The sequence below is a fragment of the Anolis sagrei genome, chromosome 4 (genome assembly GCF_037176765.1).
Source record: "Anolis sagrei isolate rAnoSag1 chromosome 4, rAnoSag1.mat, whole genome shotgun sequence".
Classification (NCBI taxonomy): domain Eukaryota; kingdom Metazoa; phylum Chordata; class Lepidosauria; order Squamata; family Dactyloidae; genus Anolis; species Anolis sagrei.
The window spans coordinates 194027347-194044976 of NC_090024.1; the positions used below are offsets into that span (position 1 = coordinate 194027347).

A 17630-nucleotide genomic window follows, 5' to 3' on the forward strand; every position below is an offset into this window, starting at 1 on the left:
ATACCATCAACTGTGCCCTAAATGCTTTTATTTAAAAATACATATTTTTATTTTGTGCTGGCAGTTTTGACTGCAGCCAGGCCTCTGAAGGGAGGGTATTTCACCACTGGGTTGGCAGTACAGAGAAGGTCCTTTTTAATGTCCTCATCCAATGGAGTGCCCTATCCCTATCACTAAAACAGAGACAGGGATCCACCCCAAGCTCTTGGAATGAAACTACAGAGAGCTCCAAAAGGTTTGTTTTTGAATAAAAAGCTTGCAATTTTAATTGTTTGTCACATTTTGTTGCCTATGGATGCACAGAGACATTATATCAGGGATGTTGTATAAGATCTTCCTAGGTTTCTCTCTTCTTCTGTGTCACAGTTTTTTTGTCTGTTACTCTGTTTCCAAGAAGGAGATGGAAACTAGTGTTTGACTGAAACTCATGGCAATTGGTAATATTAGTTCACTGAATGCAACTGCAAGAAAAAAGGGAAAGGAAGCAAGCACCAAGGGGACAGAATAGTTTCTTCCTGGGCCTTGCATGTTCTCTGTTCCTCTGGGTTCACTTCACATTGTTCTCTGCAACATTAGCCAAGGCTTATTGTATTTGGCTGTTGGTTGAGACGTCCAAGTTCGGCAGGAGCAGCCTCAACACATATGCATTCATCTTTTGTTTTTAATGGATCGTATTCCTCTCACACATCTACCCAGGCTTGTAGTCCTTAACTCCATTCATGACAGGTGGAAACGAAGGTGACTTTATTTCTGCAAAGACTTCAAGTGGGGATTCTTACCAAAGGTGCGCCTTATGCCAGAAATGCTCCCTTCTGAAACTGACTCCTGTCCAGGGAAAAAGATATTGCTGCTCAATTCATTATTGGGAGTATTTGTAAGTACAGCTCTCCTCCCCCCCCCCCCCCTTGGATAAAACTGTGTGTTTAAGGAACAGTAGTCAGTTCAGCGACAATTTGAAGTGGAATATGCTGGTGCAACTGGATTTACAAGATTCTGCAGAACAGCATTATTCAGTATTATAAACCAGTATTCTAATTCTTAGACCAGATGAGCCAGCCTTGAAGAAAAAATAGTACCGATAATAAAAGTGTGATTGTGATTGAAAGATATAGATCTTTGGATTTGTCATGACTATGGCCCCGGTCCTAAGTTAATTGCATTTTATATATCAGTTTGGCAGCTGCTCTGATTAAACTAAACCATTGTCATTTTTAATCCCAATACTTGTCTGAGATGTGTCCATCTCAGATGAGACTCTGCTACAGCATTTGCAAGTCTTCAAATCAAATAGAAGTATTTAAACTTCTAAATACATTTGTAGTGTAAAATGAGACTCAGCTTAGTTTTGACACTTACTAATCCACTTTAAATCTAGTTTCCGCCTCTTGCAAAATTCTGGGCTTTGTAGTTTAGTGAGGCTGTTGGAGTCTATATTTTCTGACACTCTGATGATTTGGGTTAATCTTTACCCTTTGTAACAGACTTCGGTGTTCTCAGCAAGCCTGTGGGTTCTCGTTTCTTTTCACTGGAAAGCATGCCTTAAGCACACTGTCTGAGTTTTAAGACTTCATTACATGCAAGATTCCCACCTCCTTATTTACACTTCTAGAAAAGTTAATAGATGAAGTATCATGGATCCCTCGTGCCACTTTGTCTGTGAAGGGTTTCAGAAGAACGGGGAAATGAGGAAATTGTGTTCACAGAAATGGAAAATGAGGTGAGATCTTCTTAACAAGGGAACAGACAGCAAAACAAACAGGACAGGGGTGTTAACCCTTCCCTATGCTATCCAAAGCTTACACATTCTGTTTGGATTCATGATAGGAAAGTATGGGAGGGTGCCCCCCAAACATTATTTTATAATTATATTTTGATTAAATATAGTTAAGTTACTTCACTGCCAGTAAGAGCTGTGTCTGCAACAATTGAGGTTACTGTGTTGAGCCCATATTAGAGTTAAGCTGCCTTAAGATTGACTGTCTGTTGCTTGACACCATAAGACAACTTGGCAGGTCTGTTTATAGTCCTGTTTGGACTATAAACCCTGTAAATCACAGGCAACATGTTCAGCAAAACCAATGGTCAATGAAGATGGGAGCTGTAATCAAGGCATTGAGCAATGGCAGGCAATGATTGGGGGTTTAGCAACTGCATTGGTATTGCCAGGGGACTTTTGAGGGCTGAACCTCCTGGTGGCATTCCCAATCTTGACTTATGTTGTCACCTGTTAGGGTGGATGGTGGTAATTTCCCCATGCAACCCTTTTCCAACAAGACACCAAAAATTCAACTTTTGGGTGCTTCCCTTTGGGGAAAAAAGATCTTATCTGTGTCTAATCATGGAGAAAATTCCTTCATGCCCACTTCCAGGGTCATTTGGAAGCTTCTTGAGAGAAAACCTTTTTATCCCCTGGGAGCCACATGCGGTTTGTGGGTGGCACTTCTCATTCTCTGGTCTGTTATGGAGAATCTGGGAGTGTTACACCTACTTTTCTGGACCCACAGTCTACAAAAATATGGCTGGAATAGTATTTGAAAATTTAAATCATACACTAAGAGGCCTTTGACATCCTATTTTTGTCCTTTTTTTAAAAAAAAGGGGGGGGATATTTGGGAGGTGGGGGTGGGGGAGAGAGCAACTGCACATATATCCTTGGTGATTCATATAGCTTATGGATCACATACATAGTTTCTACTCTGAATTTAAAAGCTGACAGATTGCCCATTTTTATTCTGAAAACAAAGCTCACCTGCATAAAAACCAAACAGATTCTTCCAGATCATATGTGTCACTGTCTACAGTGGGAACCTGTATTCAATATTTTCCAGGTGTCCTAATTTGGCAAGAGCAATCTTAATTAGTCCTCTGTTTTCCCATTTTTCAGCTGCTTCTGGAATTTTCCATTTTCTTTCTCCTTCTCTCACCTTTCCCCTTTTTCTTTGCTTATTTGAACTGCTACAGTTTGAGTGCAAAATTGAGTTTGGGCTCAATAAAGTCATTGAGGAAAGGCAGCATCGTTCCTTTTCCAGTAGGCTCAGGCAAAAGCACAATGTTGCAGTCCCACCTAGCTTGAATGTTTTTCCTAATTCATAAGTTTTGCCACCTTGGCCACACTTCTATGTTGCTTGGCCACACTTGTCCAATTTTTATATGTGACATTTTCTCTATACACTACACTATAGTGGATTTTTATAATTTATTTTTATAGATTCTCATCATTTAAACATGTAAGGATTTGTAGAGAGATGCTCAGCATTTCTCAGCTTTTGATGCTGCAATAGACATAATAAATCAGTATTACCAGGTAACATTTGCTATGGTTTATTTTGTTATTTTGGTTTGGATGTGGATCTTGTACTGAATGTATTTATAGTTATGGTAGAACTCAATTTGCTCCCATCAAAACCAAGTTGAATTCTGTTTTTCCACCACCATCATCAAATGTATTCAGTGAGTTTTTGTAAAATATAACTTTTAATTTACTTCAATTCCTGTATGGGTTTTGTTAATCATAAAAGAGGAGAAAAATGTGCTAATCCCTCTTTCAAATCCATTTCAGGTTTACTATGATTACAAAATAGCTTTGCCCTTAAAAAAAACTTCTGACAACTGGATTTCCATTTTTGTTGATGAAAACAGTAAAATGGATTGATTTCTTTTAAGGTTGCTGCAAGCTAGACATTAAATCAAAATTTGCATTTTAAAATGATGAATGGCTTTAGACTGGCTTGGGAAATAATCTTAATGATTGAAGGTTGTTGTTTTTTTAAAATGGAATACCCATTTTCACATATATGTAAATCTTGATACTCAAGTCTAAACACAAAATTTATTTGTTTCATATACATCATAGACACATCACCTGAAAATAATTTATGCAACCTATAAGTCTATAGTCTTCAAAAAATAAATTCCTAGCATCATAAACTTTTGTAAATTCCAGTCCACTTGCATCTGATTAAGCGGACTGGAATCGATAAAAGCTTTTCCTAGAATTTTCTCTTTCTCTAGTCTATCTCAAGGGTGTTACAAATTTCCTTTGCATCTTTTTAATATTTGCCTGAACTTGATTTTTTGAACCAGTGTTTTGTATTAATAGGTTGCACAAAGAAAGATAAAAGCCATGGGTGTGTGTATTTTTCATGGTCTGTAGAGTGCCGTGCAGTTTTGGACTGATGTGAAGGGTTTCATGTCCACCCCTGGACTACTGCTTCTCCTCCCCCTCTCTCCTACTCCAACTCTGTGGTGACCAAAATCCTACTGAAGAGGACTGTCCAGTCCCATACAACAGGTTTTTAGAGTATATAAAATAGATGGAGAAAGTGGGAAGAGTCACTTCAGTTAACTGGTTCTACTAATGGATGCAGTTTTATCAGCAGAACCTTTTCAAAGCTTGTCATATATAGGAATTTAGTAAATTATTGTGGATGTAATTTTTAACCATATTTCATCTCATAATAGTCACCATTGCATAATAATCACAACTCCTTTTGGGGGGTCCAGAATTCCTCGCATAATAGTTGCAGCCTTAGTTCACACCTGCCCAATTACCTCTCTCCTCTCCTCTCTCCTTGCTAAAACAACCCTCCATAAGTTTCACGGCAAGCGTTACAGGGCCTCCTTTGGCTGTCAGCAGCTGAGGGAAGTCTTGAAGCTCTTGCCAGGTGGTTCGCAGGTGGCTCTGCAACTATGGCTTTTCTCTCAGCTGATAGTTGAGGAAAACCCCATAGCTGCAAAAAGATTTCCTTGCATAATAGTCACACTCCATTTTTTTTCTCAGAAAAAGGGGGAAAGTGTGACTATTATGAAATAGGGTATTTTGAATTCTGATATTATTTTACTATTTTTATTTTAATGCTTGCCTGTGAGCCATTTCAGGGTTTTATTGGTTGAAACATGAATGCAGGGTGAATAGTTTTTGTGAATAAGCAAGAACACTCATATTCATAAGCCAAAGAGACACTGCTTCACATAATCCTCAAATTCTACTAAAGTTGGGAGTATGTTTGCTCAGATATAACCTGCCACCTTCTATTTCGGCAAGTATTTTTGCCTGGTAAACACTTAGCCTCAGGGATCCTTGCTCATTTATTCAATAATGCTCAAGTTTACTTTGGCTGGCAGTATGTTTTTATGTCTGGCCTTTCATGAAACACAATGCTGTGTCAATCATTGCCTCATCATGGAATCACATGGCTACACTAATCTCAGAATTAGTGATTTTAATGTTCTTAAATGTCTATGTGCTGGATTGTGGTCTAGATTATTATAACTGGGGTTCCAAGTATTCTCATCAGGGAATTGCTTTAATGTTATTGGAGCATTAAAATGCTTTGGGAAACCTTTTGTGAAGGGCAATGAGATCTGTCTCAGCAAGTGTTCAGCACTTCTATATCTCTCTAATTTAGAAAAGTCTTGTGGTCCAGCACTTTGGGGAGCATGTTTATAAAAGTTATTTTCTTATTGGCTGCAGATGGAAAACCAAGATTGCTATCCAGTCAGAGCTCAATCTTAAGATTAAAAGAGCTTTATCCCATGAAATCCCATTACTTTGCTGAGGTTTGAGTACTATTCCCTTTAGTTTGATTACATAACTGTGAGGTTTGCTCCCATTTGTATGTCTGCTGTGTGTTCCTTTGTTCAAAATAAAATTAGTTTTCTTCATATTGTGCAGATGAGCTTTATGGGCCTTAACTTTCCCCAAAACACTGAAGGTCTATATAGCTGTATGTGGTTTTGTCTCCTCATTCCTGCCCTGGAAAATTCAAGCTTCAGAGTCCTGCATCATGAGCTCAGCCCACTGAAACCAAATGAGGATTTGGTCTCATTTGTTACATGAAAGAAAAAAGCTTCTCCTGGCCTGTGCAGATTACTTTGCCCAGGGGTGTTTATACAAGCATCTGAAAGTGCTGAGAATATTCATATTTCTCACTGATGCTAATGGATGTTGAAGGCTCTTAGTACCTTGTAGGATTAAGACAGTTAAAAGAGCTGCCTCAGCATTCCTCTCACTGCCGTACTGAAGGTTAGCTGCAACTCTTCTCAAAAGCAAAGAGCTGTATGCTACTTTCTGCCTCAACCCTTCGACACATACATGCAAATTGTTGGGCAATCCACCAACCTTTCTCCTAAAATACCTGCAAGTACCAGGCAACTACACAGTCCTGCACATGCCTCGTTGACCCACATTCTCGCCTCTGCCCTTCCATTTCTTACATACTGCAATCCCCACCTTAATTTCATTTCATTTTTTTCACATTTTCTTTTACTTCTTATACATCTCAGACACACACTTTCAATTTTTTGTGCTTTCTGCAGTCTGTGAAAAGTTCCCCAGCTTTCTCTGGCATCCTTGGTCAGATCACCTAGATTTCTTTAGAGCTCCTATTCATCTTGCTCATCTCACTCTTCCCAGAGTAAGATACAAGGGTGCACAAAACATCTGGCAGGCTATCAAATGCTAATCAAGGTGGCCAATTGAAACATTCACACCTAGCTCCAACAGACAAGAATTCTTTCTCCCACCCTGGACCTTCCACAGATATATAAACCCAATTTTCCTAGTTTCCAACAAACCTCACAACCTCTGAGGATGCTTGCCACAGATGTAGGTGAAATGTCAGGAGAGAATGCTTCTAGAACATGGCCATAGAGCCCGAAAAACCTACAACAACCTGGTGATTCTGGCCATGACAGCTTTCGACAATACATTGAACATTTTTAAACATTGGCAAAAGTAGTGAGAATTCCTCTGGTCATTTATTCCCCATGGATACTCTTGTCTACCTTTTGCCCAATTGTGTTGTGGAGTGGAGTTCTCCATGTGAGAGAGTTAAGATGGGGGAACAAATAATAACACTGGAGAAAAAATATTGCCCTGTCACTTGCTACATCAGGGATTTAAAAGCATGCTGGGAATGTCCAGGTTGTTTCCTAGCAATACAACCAACTATGCAATTCTGCATCTTTTGGATCCTCTCCACTCCCCTGAGTTTACTGTGAGCACTCTCCTTTGCAGTTTCATCCCAGTATTCCTTTTCTCAAGCTCAGGGATCTGGTATTGATAGCCCTCCCCCCCCCCCAAAAACTGTGTATCTGTTATTGCTGCTACCTATCCTAGCTTCTCTTCCCATGCACCTTGGTCCATAGACCTCAGGGTGGAGATACTGGTTTGCTCTGAAGCCAGCACTTCTTTGAGAAATACACCCTAGAACTTCCCTCCACGATTCTGCAAAAGTGAATCCAGAAGCCCATTTTATGTTATATTGGTATGAATCTTTGAACCCAGTCCTATACAGTCAGCATTCTGTGTCCATGGATTCTACATCTGTGGATTCAACCATCCATGGTGTGAAATTTTAAATTCGCCAAAAGCAAACTTTGATTTTGCCATTTAATATAAAGAATAACATTTCGCTATGCCATTGTACATAACAGTAATTGAGTGTCTACAGATCTGAGCGGTTCTGGAGCCAAACCTCCCACAGTATACTGTATATACTTGAGTATAAGCTGAGTTTTTAAGCCCCTTTTTTAGGCTGAAAAAGTCCCCTCGAGTCAAGGGTTTTTATTATTTTACTTGTTGTTGTTGTTGTTTTCATTACATCATTATTTTTCTCTCTTTATTATTGGAAGGATACATTAGCACATTTACATCGAAGAAGGTTAGAATAATGATTTAATCAGAGTTGGACAGTCTTATCTAACAGTTTTATGTACATATGCAAAAACATTTCACCTATTGCCTCAATTAATGTAATTTTATTGGTATCTATTTTTATTTTGAAACATACCAGTAGCTGTTGTATTTCCCACCCTTGGCTTATACTCGAGTCAATACGTTTCCCCATTTTTTGTAGTAAAATCAGGTTGGCTTCTACTCGAGTATATACAGTATGTGTGTACTGTTAAAAGTCAGAATTTGTACACATAATGAATGCATCACCAGTATAGCCAGAATTGGATAATTACCATAATTTCTACTTATCTTCCTAACTAATAGCATGGGCGAATATATAGGGAAAGCTTATGTGTGTGTGAAAAGAAAAACACAGTTGCTTGGATTAAATCCTGCCTTGTAGCACACATACACACAACTGCCTCTGTTCAGGTCTCTCATCCAAGCGGATTGGGTTTTCTTAGGCACTTGACCTTATTTGACCTTTTTGCTTGTGTCAGCAATAACTTTGCCTGACTCATTTTGCCATACTAACAGCTTTGGGGGTGCACTTCCTCCCACGGATATGGCTTGCTGCAGGAACATACAGACTCATACAGTTCAGACTTTCTCTGCTACTTCAATATCATCAAGTCAGGCTGTGCAAATTGCTTCTTTTTGTGTGTTAATTGAGGAAGCCTATCACCTCCCTGCGGAGTTTTGTTGACATGGTAGGCACAGAAAATGTATTTTTAGCGATTTCCAAGGTCTTTTTCTGACTTGTATATTAATATTCAGCAATCATGCCATCCTGTTCTTCCTTCATCCGAGCAAATAATATCCTTTCCCCTTTTCCTTTTCCTCTCTGGACAATTATCCATTCCTTTGGAGGCAACCTTTACAAGTCGTGATGCCATAGAATGGGTCCGGCGTGGCTCATGCTGTGTGGTAATAACTGGATTCAGTCCTTTTGTAAAAAGTGTTCCCTGGACAGAGCTACGTGTTGCATGTGATTCCATGACTCACTCGGAGGATTATTTTTTTAAAAGTGCAGTTGCATGAGCAACAGGAGGAGAAGAGGGGTTTCTTAATCCCTTTCTCTCAGCCTGTCTCTTGCCACTGCTGCTTTTAAAACCAACTGTGGAAAAGACAGATGCTTTCTCTCATCTACAGAACAATAGAAAACCACAAATGTGCAAAAATCCCTTGAAATTGCAGCTTCATCACTTACATTCGGTAAACACCAAATGAAAAAAGTCTGCAAAGTTGCAGTTTCCAAAGGGTCTTTACAAGCAACACCATATATATAGTGTGTGTGTGTGTGTTGTGTGTTGTGTGTGTGTGTGTGTGTGTGTGTGGTATGTGTATGTGTACACCTACTTACATTTTACCTTTATTTGTGGTGGCCATACAATGTGAAAAAACAAATTGAAGTCATAGATGATTGGGAACAGGGTGTGTGGGGGAAGGGGACTAACGATATATTTACAGTCTTGTAATTCTTAAACCATGATCTTGGAGCAGAATTGTTTATTAGCTTTCATTTATATGGGGCTTTTAAAAGGAAACAAGGATAATTGGTAATCTATGGAAGCTGAAGTTTTTTTTAGAAACAATGATAATTGGTAATCTATAGAAGCTGCATAAGCAAGGAGGGGTGGATTCAATCCTGTATGGAGCTGACCATGGGTAAAGTTCACCTAGTGAATAGTTTTAGGCTCTATAAAGCAAAGGAGTATCCAAACCAGTGGCACCACGAAGGGTAGGCTGTTTCAATGCACTATTGAGAGAAGCCAGAAGCTTAGCCTAAGGTTATACCGCAAAATGCAGATCCACTTGTGTAAAAACCCAAGAGGTCTGTCACATAATATGGATTTTGTGTGCTACATGATGTAGATTATTTTCATTGCATCCATGAAACAGAGCCTTGAACAGTTACTTTATTGGACTACAGTTCCCAGCATCCTGGAGTTGTAGTACAGAAAGTAACGTTTCCAAACTCTACTGTGTAATTAAAGTGCTTTGACAGGGAACCTGGCATAATTCCTCTGAAGCTTTCCCTCTCTTCCCCTCTTTCTCTTTTTTTCCCTCTGACCCTGAAGCATATTTTCCGATTTTACTTGCTTCAGCATATGATATCAGTAGCAGTCAGCTCAGAAGTCTCTTAATTTGGAAATTTAGTGTTGGTCTCAAATGGAAATTTTAATCCTACACCATCCGATAGGCTACAACCTCCCTAGCTCTGCTCTTTAAAAAAACCCTAGTTGGTAAATATTACATAGATATTACCACCACTACAAACATGGGTTACTTTAGATACAAAATGTTTCTTCTTTCCTCTCCTGTTTCCCAATAGCAGTTTCGCCATTTCCAGAAAGGTTACATTCTGTCCCTTAGAAAAGGGGAACCAAGAGACCCTGTATGTGTGCACTTCACGGAAACAATTTCAGGCACTTCTCTGATGAGTGGTGAAGTTTCCTCTTTCAGCTTTGTGAGGTTTGCTGCTAATTGTAAAGAAGTTCATATGGGTGGGGTGGGGGATCCGTCTCCTGCAGGTTTCGGTTGAGTTCCTTCCAGATGATAAAAGATGAGATGAAACTTCCCTCTCTCTTCTGGGTCCCGGAAAGCACCAAGAGCAACAGGGAAACTAGGAATAGGTTGGCAGGCAGTATTTGTCAAATCTGCAGTTCTTTGGTTGTTGACTTTTTTTTAAAAAAAAAGTGCTGATCTAATAAGGCTGTGACAAGTTTGTGGTTGCACTGTATGATGATGTCTGTGGGTTGTTTTTCCCCCTCTCTCTGCTTGCCTCTGTCACCCAGCAAAACACATCAGTAGGATGTCTGTATCAGAAAGATAAGCATAGCCCAGGCAGATCCTCTGTAATGTTTTGGACAGCTTTGGCACTGTTTCCCTGTATCTGTCCTTTGCCAGAGAAAAGAAACCACTATTTCCTCGTGGTTTTTCTTTGCCGTAACTCAGGAGTGAGACTTAAACTACTATGAGAAAGAAGAGAGTGCTGGAACTGGATGAACAATGTAAGGTATGATGTAAAATTCATTTGGCTTGGACTTTTGAGTAAAGCTGTCAGATATATCATAATTTTCTTAAAATCAGTGGAATCTGAGGAACAGTTAGCAACATGGGTAAACTATTTGGGACAGAGAGTCAGTGAAATCACTAAGCTGAGCACTAGACCCAGCACAATCTCATAGTTTCTATGCCTCTCCAGTACTTGTGTGACCTTGGATAGATGCTTTAAGATAAAGTTTTATCAAGTGGGGTGAGCAACTGTTGTGAAGTAGGAGCAAAATATCCGTTGGCTTCCTTTCCAAGTGGGCCACAACAATTCAAATAACAGTGTGATTTCGAGCATTTCCATTGCTAAATTGTCTTTCTTTTGTTTTGTTTTTTTATTATATTGTTTATGCTTTTAAACAGAATTTAACTTTGTTAGTAGTTTAACTAGTTTTAATTTTTATACTTTTTACTGAAGTTTGTTTTATCTATATCTGACTTGTAACTGCTTTGAGTCTCAAAGTGGTGAAAAACTTGGGTAGAAATACAATAACATGGATTTGCAAGAAGAGTTGTCATGTAACTTCATAGTTTCTTATCTTATAGTGGAGTTAAATCACTATTATGCTTTAAGTGTCATGGGATAAGCTTTAAATCCATGTGAATGTGATAGTATTCATCCATTCATCCTCAATCAGGGCGGGAAATATTATTAGAACAAAATCTGTATTAAGGGTGGGAAATCTTTAGCATTCCAGATGACACATTTGACCATACTGTGTGTAGGAATTGTAGGCCCAAATTGCTGGACTGATGCATATTCCTCCATCCTCCATTCCTCTACCCTATGATAGTCTGCAAAGATGCTAATATGAGATCTTCATGGTCATGGTCATGATAAGCTATTGATTCTTGTCTGCCTTCAGGGATGTACTCACATGAACAATACATGAGGTTGTAAAGGTTGTAAAGGAGAGATTGGGTTATGACAATTGGCCATGCTTTAACAGCTACACGTGGAAACAAAAATGTATGATCAAAGGGTGTGAAGTATATTTAAATGTTGTCTTCCCTGCACCTACTCATTTTGAGTTGCTGAACAAGATTATATATTTACCAGTTAAATAAGTTAGGTGGAGTCCACATGGTTGTGACAATAAATAGTACCATCATGATCATTGGGATTGCTATATCTGATCATCCAATTTAGACATGAACTGGCCCGTGGCCCGTAGGAAGCTTCACTGGGACGACACTGTAGTGACAGTCTTCACAGAGCCTTGGGCACTGGGGAATCTGCCATGAAAAGAGAATGCTATTAGATTAGACAACTTCATGCTAAATATGCTTAACTTTTGTAATCTCGTAATTTTAAGCCCAAAATCACTCACATATCACTTCAATGTAATTATTTGCATAGAAAAATCAATATGTAATGGGTATTTAATATTCTGCATTTCAAATGTAAGAGTGGTAGATATATATTATGATTTATGGTAACTGGGGAGCACAATACCTAGATTCTGATGTAGACTTTCCATGCATATCAGGCCAATGGCAAACAAGCATTTTGGGTTTTTTAAAACTTCCTTAACTGTAACCTGAATATAATTAGCAGCTTTCCATCATTCCTGTGTTGAAAGATAGCCAGAAGAATTGCTTTTTTCTTAGGCAAAACTGGGACACTACAGAACATTAACTTCAAAACTATATCCTCAGGTTCTTCCTGGACTTTTCACTTCCTGTGATAGATGTGGTTAACATTTATTAGTGAAGGGGCTGAATTCCAATTTGGAAAGGATGTGGGACCTGCATGCCAACAATGAGAAGGGCTGCGGACATGAGGTGGAGACAGGGACAGAGTAGGCAGGGACAAAGCTAAGTAGGTAGGTTTTGTATGCTACTTAGTATACAAAACCTGTGTTAGAATCATCAAATTGGAGGAGAACACAAGGGCCATCCAGTTCAACCTCTTGCCATGCAGGAACACACAAGCAAAGTAGTCCTGACAAATAGCCATCCAACCTCCATTTTAAAACTTCCAGAAAAGCACACTCCACCACACTCCAGAGCAGCCTATCCCACTGTCAAACAGCTCTTACTGTCAGAAAGTTTTGCCTAATGTTAGTAGTGGAATCTCTTTTCATTTAGTTCAGATCTGTTATTAAAAATCGCGAAAGCATCAGGAAACACACTTTTCCCCATTTCACTATGATATCCTTTCAGATATTTAAACATGGCTATCATGTCCCTTCTTAACATTCTTTTCTTCAAGCTAAACATACTCAAGTTTATACATGTCTACTCAGAGGTAAACCCAATGTAAAACCTTGGTTTAGTTCAGTTTTCTGCCCTGTAAGCCACAGTAAGGCCAGTATGGTGTAGTGGTTTGAAAGGATCTGAAGATCAGAGTTCAAACCCCATGGAAACCCATTGGGCCACATGCGCTCAGCTTCAGGAAAGCAAAGGCAAACCCCCTCTCAATAATTCTTCCCAAGAAAGCCCTTTGATAAGTTGGAAACAACTTGAATGCACACAACTCACACTCACAACAGCAGCACAGTTCCATGCAGGATATTAAAAATTAAAGTGTCTTTCAGCAACCTCTTTTCTCTGACAGCTCATGTGTGATAAGAGTAGAAGAAGCTTGTGGACATGGAGAAACCACTGTGGATATCTCATGCCTGTCGTATTGCTTTACATAAGGCTAGAATAAAGTTTAGCTCTTAGGCTGGATCTATACTGCTATAAAATCCAGTTTACGATCCCAACTTGTCTGATTTGAATTGGATTATATGAGTCTACACCGCCATATAATCCAGTTCAAAGCAGATAATCTGAATTCAGAAACTGGATTATATGGCAGTGTAGATGAGGCCTTACCTTCATTGAGGCATATGATCAAGCTATTGCTAATCCTTGAATTTTCTTCTGTTCAGTCGTTCTGTAGAGGAATAACAGGTTAAAGCATTGTTTCTCAACCTGGGGGGGTTGGGACCCCTGGGGGGTGGGGTCACCAGGGGATTTCAGAGGGGTCACCAAAGACTATCAGAAAACCCATATTTCTGATGGTCTTGGGAATGCCTTTGGCATAGTCGTGAACTACATCTCCCCTAAATCAATGTCAGTTCATCCCAAATCCCTCCAGTATTTTCTGTTGGTCATGGGGGTCTCTGTATGGGAAGTTTGGCCCAATTCTATCATATGTGAGGTTCAGGATGCTCTTTCATTTTAGGGGAACTATACATCCCAGCAAGTACAACTCCCAAATGTCTAGGTCTATTTTTCCCAAACTCTACCAGTGTTCACATTTGGGCATATTGAATTTGTGCCAAGTTTGGTCCATATCTATCATTGCTTTTCTCCACAGTGCTCTCTGGATATAGGTGAATTCCAACTCTAAAACTCAAGGTCAATGCCCACCAAACCCTTCCAGTATTTTCTTTTGGTCGTGGGAGTTCTGTTGGCCAAATTTGGTTCAATTCCATCACTGGTGGAATTCAGAATGCTCTTTGACTGTGGGTGAACTATAAATCCCAGCAACTACAACTCCCAAATGACAAAATCAATCCCACCCCCCACCCCCCACCTCATCTCACCAGTGTTCAAATTTGGGCGTATTGGGTATTTGTGCCCAATTTATCCAGTGAATGAAAATACATCCTGCATATCAGATATTTTCATTACGATTCATAACAGTAGCAAAACTACAGTTATGAAGTAGCAACAAAAATGATTTTATGGTTGGAGGTCACCACAACATGAGAAACTGTATTAAGGGGTTGGAGCATTAGGAATGTTGAGAACCACTAGGTTAAAGGTGCAATATCCAAATACTGCTCTTTGTTGTTATTTCCCTTCAAGTCATTTATAACTTACATCGGTCCCAAAGTGGACCTATCATGGAATATTCTTGACAAAATTTGCCAAAGAGTTTTGCCTGTCCTTCTGGGGTTGAGATAGTGTGACTTGCTCAATCAGAAAAATCATGATTTTCAAATTTTCTAGTCCAGCGCTCCAAAACTCTACCAACACAAATATTTCTACCACCAAAACCCTTGCAGACTTCTACATTTTGCATTTAAAGATGACATACCTTTTCACATTTCATGATATAACTGCTAAATATTTCCTTCTAGCCATTAGAATAATGGACCATTGAATTAGAATATTGTGACTGAAGTCAAAGTTAATACACCTCTTTAAGCCTGAATCTTCTGAAATTCTGCTAGCTTTCGACTTGTTTGTTTATTAAGCTGCTTGACATGTTTGTGTGATTGTAACAGTGATTATGCTTCATTTCATAATTCTGTGATGCAATTAAGTTTTTATTTTGTTTTCAAAAGAAGAAAAAAACTCAGATAACTATTAAAAAGGGGAAAAAGAAGGGAAAGATGGGAAACAAAGTATAGGGAGGAAGTAAGGTAAACAAGAAAAAAATTCCAACTATGTTTCCAATTTTCTAAATGAAAAGGAATATATATATATATATATATATATATATATATATATATATGTGTGTGTGTGTGTGTGTGTGTGTGTGTATATATATATATACACACACACACATACATACATATACATATATGTATGTATGTATGTATGTATGATATTCTGATGTATGGTACTCCTTCAGAGAATCTCAAAAATGCATCAGTATTGAGAGTTTAGTACATTTTCTCAATTAAGTGTTTGAAAACCAAATTACTGATCAGTAAAAGGCTGATTTGCTGATAGTCGTTTTAGCCTTATTCTCTGATTCTCGTCTTATATCAGTGCGGTTAGTAGTTCATCTCTAGTTCTGCTTTCAGTGCAATCTTTGTTTGTTCATTATTCTTAGATTAACTATAAGTTAAAAAGTATCTGTTTTTACTCATGCATTTCTGCTCTCTTTCTTCTCTTCCTCTTTGTCCCTCAACAGTTGGATAAAGGGGATGTGAGCCAACTCAGCCTGCCTTCCAATACAAGCCATGGTGACGCTGATGGCAATATTTGCCTTGACGTCCCAGATGGCAATCCAGATCCGCAGAGGACAAAGGCTGCCATTGACCATTTGCACCAGAAGATCCTCAAAATTACTGAGCAGATCAAGATTGAGCAGGAGGCCCGAGATGACAATGTGGCTGAGTACCTGAAACTGGCTAACAATGCTGACAAGCAACAAGCCTCACGTATCAAGCAGGTCTTTGAGAAGAAGAATCAGAAGTCAGCCCAGACTATTGCTCAGTTGCATAAGAAACTTGAGCATTACCACAGGAAGCTAAAGGAAATTGAACAAAATGGACCTTCACGACAACCCAAAGATGTCTTCCGGGACATGCACCAGGGTCTCAAAGATGTAGGGGCCAATGTCCGCTCCAGTATCAGTGGTTTTGGAGGTGGTGTAGTGGAGGGCGTCAAGGGTGGACTGTCAGGCCTTTCTCAGGCCACACACACAGCTGTGGTTTCCAAGCCCCGTGAGTTTGCAAGCTTGATCCGCAACAAATTTGGCAGTGCCGATAATATTGCCCACTTAAAGGACACTCTGGATGATGGGCACCCTGAAGAGACCTCACGGACTCTAAGTGGCAGTGCTACCCTGGTGTCTAGCCCCAAATACGGTAGTGATGATGAGTGCTCTAGTGCCACTTCTGGCTCAGCAGCAGGTAGCAACTCTGGGGCGGGTCCTGGTGGCTTGGGCAGTCCCAAGTCTAACACTTTGGACACTCACCACTATAATTTTGAGACCATCATAGAAGAACTGAGAGATATTAAGGACATTCAGTCACATCTTGAGGACTCCATGGAAGACCTCAAGGCCCAACTGCAACGAGACTATACGTACATGACTCAGTGTTTGCAGGAGGAACGCTACAGGTAAGATTTGTTGAATGAGGTTATGTTTCTCTCAGATATGAACCTGACAGTCTTCATGTCATATCTTTTAGTCTTAGAGTTTGGAGCTGAATGCACTGTCCTTTCATTACAGGCAGTCCCCGAGTTACAAACATTCGATTTACAAATGACTCATAGTTAAGAATGGGGGTGAGACAATAGGAAGTGAGAGAAATCTATTTCTAGGAAGGGAAATTCACTTCTGAAAAAATTGTCATGGGGAAAAGGTGTATCCACTGAAGCTTTATAATAATCCTTGTTTCCACAAAAAGTCATTTTTTTTCAAAATACAATTATTACAGGGCAGAGGGTGAGATGAAATCTTCTGAACAAGGGCACAGACAGCAAAACAAACACCATAGGGGTGTTAAACCTTCCTTGTGCTATCCAAAACGTATTTATGTGCATGTGGGTGTAGGTATGGGTATGTGTGTGTGTAGAGTTACACTTAAAAAATTTACCTGTTCCAACTTACACACAACTTCAACTTAAAAACAAAACAAACCTATATTGTTGGTAACTTGGAGACTGCCTGTACTTACAATATCATTCCTGCTTTGTAGAACAATAGATGAAGACACTGGTAAAAGGTTGAGGAATACCCTGTGATTAGGGTTGCCTTAAGTTGAAAATGACTTGAAGGCACAAAATAATATTTTAACTGTATGCATGCTTGTCAAGGAAATAGATTTAAATCAGTCATTCAAGTGAGTTTTTTTTCTTGATGAATTAAATCATCCTGCCTATCTATCACAAGCTTTGGAAGAATCTGCTGGAATTTCCTGCCTGAATATTCTCTTTCAGAAGAAAATGATCTGTTGCCTATTATAAGTCACAAGAGGAAATGCATTCTTGGCTAAATATTCAATTCAGCTTCTTACCCAAATCCTATCAATAGGAAGTTCTGAGGTGGAGTCTCAAGGATGCTTTTCATTTGGAGCTTTGTTAAAGTTACAGCAAATACACAAAGAAAGCATTGTTCTGTAGATGAATTTTATGAGAAGGAACCCCCGTAGTCCAGACCTGATGAACTGCTCAATGGAGGTGCAATTCGTGTTGTTCTCTCAAAGCAGCAGATCTAAAA

General features: G+C 39.3%; 1 protein-coding gene across 5 annotated transcripts in view; it reads left to right on the forward strand.

The window, feature by feature from the left end:
* The window catches only part of TMCC2 (transmembrane and coiled-coil domain family 2), a 99754-nt gene that overhangs the window by 68486 nt on the left and 13638 nt on the right, over nucleotides 1–17630 (forward strand). For 3 of the 5 annotated variants that reach the window (XM_060772921.2, XM_060772923.2, XM_060772925.2), the window contains one exon: nucleotides 15594–16528. In XM_060772921.2, the coding sequence (XP_060628904.1) occupies nucleotides 15594–16528 (935 nt within the window). Of the gene's footprint in view, nucleotides 1–726; nucleotides 875–10384; nucleotides 10698–15593; nucleotides 16529–17630 lie in introns of those variants that run through there. The other 2 variants (XM_060772922.2, XM_060772924.2) reach the window with 2 other exon arrangements.